Here is a 9,460-nt window from a genome sequence, read left to right as displayed (position 1 = left end):
AAAAAATAATAATATATAAGTTACTTCCCACTATGACCAGCCTTATTACTACTCTCTCGGCCCACACACACAAAGGAGTGCTTCCATGGAGCTGGACGCATTGGCACTGGCACTTCCCTTGCCACTTGGCAGAGTGTTGAAGGGTGGCTTCTCGTGCTCACTTGGGGCTAGAGCCGCTTCACTGTTGTTTAACCTGAGGTACAGCTCATACCACCGGATGTCCGGACGTGACGGAGAAAAAGCTCCCCTTGTTTCATGCCTGCATCGGACAAAAAGCTTTCGTCCCCTTCCATACAACTCGACGCAATTTTGCGACTTGTTTTGACTGATTAGCAGCAAGTTCTAGACAAGACCAGTGGAGACCGAGACCCTATTTGGATTAGATGTATATATGTTTCGTGTGCTCCGGTATTTAGTTCACGGGGCAGCTAAATCTGAAGAAGAAAATATGGGAAAGGGATGAGCCACCCGCAAAAACCAACGGGAACCTGCCGTCGTCTGGCTACTGATTACCGTGCGATTCAGGAAGTTTCCTGGAACCTATACGTACACAGGAGTATAGCTCATTGGAGGATGCATCAGAGCTGAACAACGCACGTAATATATCCTGACAAGATGGACAACAATATTGAAGTTTCTGCTGAACTTTTCTGGCTTCTTGTCATTACATCCGTAAAAAAAAGCTCTTGCAGTCTTGTTTTCTGCTTCTCCTGTTCTCTCTGCCATCGAGGGCAACCCAAACCAGCTACTCTCACTGCCTTCAAAGCAGCCCGATCTGGCCGGCAGTGAAAAGAGCTGGAAAAACACCGAGAGAGTGAGAAAAACTACCAAGGGAGAGGCAGCCGGCGGCGATCGCCGGCCTCTCACCTAAAACTGGACGACCCAACGGCCATCACCGCCCACCACGTCACGCATGGCTACGCGGCGCCGTTCGGTCGTCCTTGTACGTGCACGGTACACCGTGCACAACCAGACCAGACCCGTATGTACAACAGGGACCAAGCTAACACAGCAGATTTCACTCGAGAGCTTCTTCCGGGATGATCTGAAGATGCGGCCGCCACACTGTCGCGCGGACGCTCCGGCTGCGCTTGCACCTGGCCTTGCCCTCCGACAGCACCTCCGCCAGGTAGCTGTCGCCGGCGCCGCGGTCTTTCGTCACCTTATTAGCGCCGGCGCCGGCGCCCGCACTGCTCGGCACGCTCGTCGGCTTCGACGTGGACGATGACCGCACCTTCTTCTGTTGTGGCTGCGACGACGGCTTCCTCTTCTTCTCCGGCACCGACGAGGTCGGCACCAGGAAGTAGAAGCACCCCCGCTCCAGCTCCGAATCGGGGTCGACAATGAGGATCCGCCGCGCGCCGCCCTGGGAGCACGGCCGGCTCACCACGTGGCTGGGGTGCGCCGCCATGACCTCGCCGGCGGTGACCGGGCGCGAGTACTCCTCGATGTGGCCGTTGAGGTGGACGATGCGGATCAAGTCGAAGGAGCCGCAGGGGAGGACGCAGGCCAGGCAGCACCGCAGGCTGTTGCCCATGCTTTCTTGGCTTCTTGCCGGCCGGCGGCTAAACGTTGCTTGATTAGCAATGGAAAAACTCTCCCTGCTGGCTAGTCTTGCGCCTTACTTTGGCTCTTGGGCATGTCTGTGTGCCACTGCCTTTATATAGGTGAGAGGTTCCAGTTGTTGCACAAGTGCAAGGGTTCTATTGTGCAGGAAAAAAATGTAACAAAGTAGCAAATTTATTTCTCTAAAAATATTGTTATATTAATTCCTCTAAAAAATAGTTGCATATCAATTTCCCTAAAAAATAGTGCTACTCCTTCCAATCCAAATTAGTTGACACAGCTTTAGTACAACTTTATACTAAAGTTGTATTGTATTAATTATCTAAAACGGTATTAATTCCTCTAAAAATAGTTGCATATTGATCCCCCTAAAAATTAGTACTACTCCCTACGATCCAAATTTGTTCAGGCAGCTTTAGTACAACTTTAGTATAAAGTTGCGTCAATTAATTCAGATCGGAGGGAGTAACATTTTTTTTCAAGAGTGAATAATTTGTGCCTCAAAACAGTCCCTGCTCCCTCGGTTGAAATTATGGAGTAGTGTATTAGGTTTCGTTGGAATAAGCCTTTTCCGGACAATTACACTATTATGATATAACTTTCGTGATAAGAAATCATAACCACAAATGAGTACTTTAAAATACAAATGATATCAACTTTATGGCGCATAATTTTGCAAAAGAGAACTTTATATCACACATGTGTGTATTAATATAGTAATTGTTGGTCAAATGCTTATCCTAACGAACTCTAATACACTAGCTAATTTGGAATGGAGGGAGTAGTATAAACATAAACTCGTGATCCATTATCATAGGTGTGTGGTTATTTTGAAACTCCCGCTTAGGGGTGTATATATACCCTAGAATATTTCTACTAAGACTTCAATACGGTTAATATACAGTTCCCTTTTCCAGAAACTATAAACACAAATACTTCAATGCATCACTTTGGTTGTAATCTTTTGCATGTGATGCTGTGATGCCTAAAAATAGTTAAGAGGGGCATAATATAAAATTATCTTGCAAGACAAATACAACAATATTATTCTTACATGCTGAGTCTATGATTTTACACATATCAGTGGACAAGGTTTGATGGGTGCAGCAAAATTATGCGCTATATTGAGGAGTATACACTATATTACTTTGGGTATTGGACATACATTGTTGAAGGAAAACATAGCACCAACATATTTGGGACAATTTCAAGACTCTCCTACGTTAGTACTCCCTCTATTTCTGTATACAAGATCACTTTGTTTTTCATGTCAAATTTTGACTTCTAATTTTGATGAACAAAATATGGGTTATATGTCATAAAAAATATCATCGAAAAGTTCTTTGAAATGTGCATCCAATGCCATACTTTTTGTGGCATATAACTAACTTTTTGGTTGTAAAATTAATGACTAAAGTTAGAAACAAAAATATGAAGTGTTGATATAATTATGTGGCCGATATGATTTTACTAGACTTAATTATGTGGATGATATAATATTACATCTAGATTGGTAAGAGACTATGTTTTTTTGAACATGGTACAGACGCAAACACTCATATATATATGCGCATACACTCATCCCTGTAAATGCACATGCACACACCCTATCCTTATGAGCACTTTCGGCAGACTGAGCCGGGATATCATCTTGAGGGTAAATGCAAGTACCGGGACTTGAACCCTGGTGGGTTGTGGATACCACTGTCCACCTAACTATCCAATCACAGGTTGGTTCGCGTTAATAAACTAGTAATGCCCTAATTTCTAGGGTCAGTATGGACTGTGCACTTCTTGCAAATAAGGAAGTAATAATGATGCCATTAACCTCAGTGGGATGTAAGGAAACATATAAAAGCACTAACAAATGGCTTTTTATCTTCTGTTTCAAGCTTCATGGCATCGAGTAGCTTTCTTTTTCTTCACCAAGATTGATTAAGTAATTGGTCTCAAAACTTAACTGAATACAGTAAAACATGAACCAATAACTGTTTTAAGATACACAGGCAAAAAAATGCAAAAAAGTTAAGTTATAACTAGACTAAAAAATCTTGTTTGTCTCTTTGGAGGTAATTAACTTGGAGTCCCTTGAAGAACTTGTTTTGTTTCGTACACGATAAGATGGACATATTTTTGGATGCAGGCACAAACTTCATCCAACAACATGCGTCTAGATTTTTTTAAGAGAAAATTAATGTGCAACATACAGCCATTAAGCATGGTGTAAAAAATGACCTTATATATTGCAACGTGGCGTCCTGTAATTTTTACGATTTGAAGGCCCTCTCCCAAGTTAACTAGTGTTTGGTTATATGAATTGGCTAGTTGACCGCTCCAGATGGCGTCTAGAGCCTTTTGGGCAATTCTCCACTAGATCCCTCTACCAGGCCATTGTCCCTTTGCTTGGCCATGAGGCATTCACCACCATCTGGGAGATCCGTCTCCCTCTGAAAATTAGGATCTTTTTGTGGCAATGGATTCGAGGTCGCCTTCCGTCCGGCGTGGATGTCCTGAAACGCAATGGTCCCGATGATGGACGTTGCCCGCTTTGCGGGCCTGAAAAGGACTCGAATCATATATTCTTCTCCTGCGTGTCCGCGCAGTTCCTCTGGAGTTTTTTCCGCGAAATAATGGGTGGAAACTGGGACCACAACAACTTCCCCGCTCTCTTCGCCGAACTCCAGGCGATCCCAACTTCAATGCGCCACATTAGGTGGCTGGCCATTGGGGTGCTTGCCTGGACGTTGTGGACTGTTAGGAATAAACTTGTGATTCAGCGTATTCTCCTTTGTCGTGCTACTAACGCTTTGTTCAAATGGTCTGGTTACTTGCAGCTTTGGTGGCCGTTTAGCCGTCCTAGGGAGAGAGACGCCATCACCTCCATCATCACCCATCTTCGTGCGATGGCTCTCCGGATGACCCCACCGCTTCCCCCACCACCACCGGAGCCGGATTAGATCGTCGTCACCTCGCCACCGTCACCGTCGTTTATGTGTTGTCTTGTCGTGCGCCTTGTTGGGTTTGTTGTGCTGTGCCCACAACTGAACTTGGAACTGTGTGATTGTGTGTGACCGTTGGACCTTGCCTGCGGTGGCATTGTGTTTGTGTGTGGATTGTTCGGGTGATACCTTGATACCTCGTGCTTGGTGGTTGTTTTATTTATAAAGCGAAGTAAAAGCCTTTTTAAATAAAAAAATTGGCTAGTTATTATCGACTGATCCGAGAGAAGTGGCATGTTGCATGCCCTTCCGAAATGATTAGCGGGTAAGTGATCGAAGTGTACGTTGTTCATGAATCCGTACAAAGAGAGCTCTTGTGCCCATGGCCATGGATCGGAGTATGTGCGTGTACATAGAGATCTTATAATCTGTGTGAAAAGGAGAGCTTAGTAGCTTCAAACCCCAACCTTATCATCGGATTAATTTTTCTGGGTTCCGGGGACTGCTTCTTTTTTACTCCCTTTTTGACTTGAACTCTACTCTCTCAAGGCATTCATTCTTTGAACTTGGATGCTAAAAGAACTGCATTCTTTTCAATAAATAATATATTGTGGTACATCCAAGTTGCCCTACATTGTGGGGGTTTACATTGCTTGTTTTTCGTTTATTTCCCAATATAATACTGCATCTCTCACTAATACACTTTCTTTGGCAAGCTGTTTTAAGTTCTCGATGAGTTTTGTAGCACTACACTGGACGCAAAATTGGACATGCTTTCAGTCCGGGAAGGCTTCTTGCTGGCAAGACCTTGTTTGCCCAAAGAAAAGGGAAAAAGGACAAGACCTGGACAGAGAGTACGTACAGGACAGTGTTGACTGAATGTTCATGCACGAAACGTACGTAGAAGACATTCACATTGTCTCCCTGTCTTTACTTAAACTCACGAGAAGAAGGTATTTGCACCTTGCCGGTTTATCACAAATATCGCAACAAAGATGATGGCATCTTCTTTTTTCTGAAAAAGAGGATAACTCGGACTCAACTACAAATCTGACGTTAGATTTTAGGCCATGACAAATCAAACAATTCATAGCAAATTATGTTCTTCAAGGATGACAAATATAGTTGGTGGGCATGATAAATCTGTCTAAGTTCATATTTTTGTCAGAAATTTGTCATGCTTGCAAACTAAATTTGCATCATTACGCCAATATAAATTTCTTCCATGAAAAACGTCAGATTTGCCATGCCTAAAAATCTGCATCAAAAGATGTATACAGCCAATAGCCATATACTATTATTGAAGAAACAAAACCCTCCATTAGAAGATGACGGCTTCTTGGCACAAGGTAAGGCTAAGCAACCGAGACCTCATCACGAACATCAGGAAAATCATAAACGCAATGCCTCCTCGAGGTGGCTAACCGCCGGCGCATTAGCGGAGGGCCTGAGAAGAAGGATCGCCACTGTAAGATGTCGATCGGGCGGTCTGCAAGCCGGGGACATGCTCGTGACAGCCCTCCACCCTTTGGGGCTTTCTTTCTCCCCCGGTATGGGACGCAGCAACGCCAGTCCCATGTGTGCGATTAGAATACCTGATCGCCGATGTCAAAGTTGCGTGTACTTTGCCACTGTTGGCCGACTGGCAGCTGCATTGCTTGCCACTAGGTGAGGATGCCTTGTACAGTATATGCACTGCTAGTATTAGAAGAGCAATGATGTGAAAAATGTGCTAGACATGCATGTTGATCTTTTAAAAGTTGTGCAAGTTTGATCCAGCTTTTGTGAATGGGTTGAACTTTATGTTAGTTTGTGCGGTGATGAAGTTGTACGTCTTGGTTCGCTTTCCCCTAATCAGATCGGATTGTTCAATGATTAGGTGGTACGTAGAGTGTGTGGGTCCGTGCATTGCCGGTTTAGATGTGATTGAAGGCAGCATACTTGATGAACATGATGAACTAATTAAATTAAAATTCTGGTAAGGATCATATAATGTTTAATCTTATGTATCTTTTGGGGAATGATCCTATTTTATGGATTAACTAAAAAGTACATAAGATTAAAGATACTAAAAATCAAACTATAAAGATCCTAATAAAATCAAATTTAAGACATACTAAGATAATTTGAAGTCTTCTGGCAAAAATAGAAAATTTAAAGTCCGTTTTGCCACAATACAGTTACGATCTATCGAGGAAATGGACCCTCACGTCGCTCCCACACAGGGCGGCTCGGGCAGAACCCTAGAGCCGCCACCTCCCTCTCCTTGGCCCCTACTCACCCCGCTGTCGCCGAAGGATGCCGCCAGTCAAAGGTAGCGCGGCTAACGGCGGTGGCGGGCAATCATCCCCGAGCGCGATTGGCAGCGGCAAGGCCTCTTCCTTCTCGCGTGGCGGGATCTTTGGTTGGAGTTTCATGGCGGCCTTGGACGACGCGGCTCGTCTGGCGGAGTTGGACGCCGAGGCGCCGGCCCCGGACTTCTTCGGCGACTTGGGCGACCGTTGTGGCTGCGTGGGCGGCATGACGCCGGGTTCGGGGGTCTCGGTGCGGTCTAGCCCCTCATCTCCGCGTGGTGTCGGTGGTGGTGGCGGTGCGCACTGAGTTCTCCAGCCTACTAATCGGGAGTCGACGGGCGGCGGCGTGGGGTGATGACCCACAAGTATAGGAAATCTATCGTAGTCCTTTCGATAAGTAAGAGTGTCGAACCCAACGAGGAGCAGAAGGAAATGATAAGCAGTTTCCATCAAAGTATTCTCTGCAAGTACTGGAATAAGTGGTAACAGATAGTTTTGTGATAAGATAATTTGTAACGAGCAACAAGTAACAAAAGTAAATAAGGTGCAGCAAGTTGGCCCAATCCTTTTTGTAGCAAAGGACAAGCCTGGACAAACTCTTATATGATGTAAAGCGCTCCCGAGGACACATGGGAATATCGTCAAGCTAGGCTTCACCACGTTCATATGATTCGCGTTCGGTACTTTGATAATTTGGTATGTGGGTGGACCAGTGCTTGAGTGCTTCCCTTACTTGGACAAGCATCCCACTTATGATTAACCTCTATTGCAAGCATCCGCAACTACAACAAAAGTATTAAGGTAAACCTAACCATAGCATGAAACATATGGATCCAAATCAGCCCCTTATGAAGCAACGCATAAACTAGGGTTTAAGCTTCTGTCACTCTAGCAACCCATCATCTACTTATTACTTCCCAATGCCTTTCTCTAGGACCAAATAATGATGAAGTGTCATGTAGTCGATGTTCACATAACACCACTAGAGGAGAGACAACATACATCTCATCAAAATATCGAACGAATACCAAATTCACATGACTACTAATAGCAAGACTTCTCCCATGTCCCTAGGAACAAAAGTAACTACTCACAAAGCATAAACATGTTCATAATCAAAGGGTATTAATATGCATATAGGATCTGAACATATGATCTTCCACCAATTGAACCAACTAGCATCAACTACAAAGAGTAATTAACACTACTAGCAACCTACTAGCACCAATCCCGGACTTGGAGACAAGAATTGGATACAAGAGATGAACTAGGGTTTTGAGATGAGATGGTGCTGATGAAGATGTTGATGGAGATTGCCCTTTCCTGATGAGAGGAGCGTTGGTGATGACGATGGGGATGATTTCCCCCTCCGGGAGGGAAGTTTCCCCGGCAGAACAGCTCCGCCAGAGCCCTAGATTGGTTCCGCCAAGGTTCCGTCTCGTGGCAGCGGAGTTTCGTCCGAGAATATGGCTTATGATTTTTTCCCACCGAAAGACTCCATATAGCAGAAGATGGCCACCGGAGGGCCACCAGGGGGGCCCATGAGGTAGGGGGCGCGCCTAGGGGGGTAGGGCATGCCCCCCACCCTCGTGGGCAGGGTGTGGCCCCCCTGGTGAAGTTCTTGCTCTTAGTATTTTTTATATATTTGGAAAACATCTTCCGTGAAGTTTCAGGACTTTTGGAGCTGTGCAGAATAGGTCTCTAATATTTGCTCCTTTTCCAGCCCAAAATCTCAGCTGCCGACATTCTCCCTCTTTATGTAAACCTTGTAAAATAAGAGAGAATAGGCATAAGTATTGTGACATAATGTGTAATAATAGCCCATAATGCAATAAATATTGATATAAAAGCATGATGCAAAATGGACGTATCAACTCCCCCAAGCTTGGACCTCGCTTGTCCTCAAGCAAAAAGCCGAAATTGAAAAATATATCCACATGTTTAGAGATATAGGTGTCGATAAAAATAAAATACGGACATGAGGGCATCATGATCATTCTTATAACAACAACTCATATAATTCTTTGTCATATAATCTCTAATGCTAGAGTAATAATTCAATCACGGTATCAAGTATGAATCATAAACTCTATTGAAAACTAACAAACTATAATCTCAGTCATTGAAGCAATTGCAATTTATCATAACACAAGAAAGAGCCAATGTATAAGAGCTTTTCAGCAAGTCCACATACTCAACTATCATATAATCTTTCACAATTGCTGACACTCACGCAATACTTATGGGTATGGAGTTTTAATCGGACACAGAGAAAGATAGGGGCTTATAGTTTTGCCTCCCAACGTTTTACCTCAAGGGTAATGTCAACAGTAATAGTTCATGAAAACTCACATCCAATTAGCCATATATACCAGGATCTTTCCAACATATTGTGCTTGACAAAGGATAAAATGTAAAAAGGAAGGTGAAGATCACCATGACTCTTATGCAATGTAGGAGATAAAAGTAAAAGATAGGCCCTTCGCAGAGGGAAGCAGAGGTTGTCATGCGCTTTTATGGTTGGATGCACAAAATCTTAATGCGAAAGGATGTCACTTTATATTGCCACTTGTGATATGGACCTTTATTATGCAGTCTGTCCCTTTTATTACTTCCATATCACACGATCGTATAAATCTTATTTCCTCCACACCAATCAAT

General features: G+C 44.0%; 1 protein-coding gene across 1 annotated transcript; it reads right to left on the bottom strand.

Annotated features, from left to right (window-relative positions):
- Positions 1-591: 591 nt before the first annotated feature.
- On the bottom strand, positions 592-1,616 carry LOC123081868 (uncharacterized). The gene has a single exon (XM_044504383.1). It carries the CDS (start codon positions 1,535-1,537, stop codon positions 1,019-1,021), a length of 519 nt encoding a protein of 172 aa, XP_044360318.1. The 5' UTR covers positions 1,538-1,616; the 3' UTR covers positions 592-1,018.
- Between the last annotated feature and the right edge of the window lie 7,844 nt (positions 1,617-9,460).

This window comes from Triticum aestivum, chromosome 4A (genome assembly GCF_018294505.1).
Source record: "Triticum aestivum cultivar Chinese Spring chromosome 4A, IWGSC CS RefSeq v2.1, whole genome shotgun sequence".
Classification (NCBI taxonomy): Eukaryota; Viridiplantae; Streptophyta; class Magnoliopsida; order Poales; family Poaceae; genus Triticum; species Triticum aestivum.
This window is presented reverse-complemented; position numbering and strand designations above follow the sequence as displayed.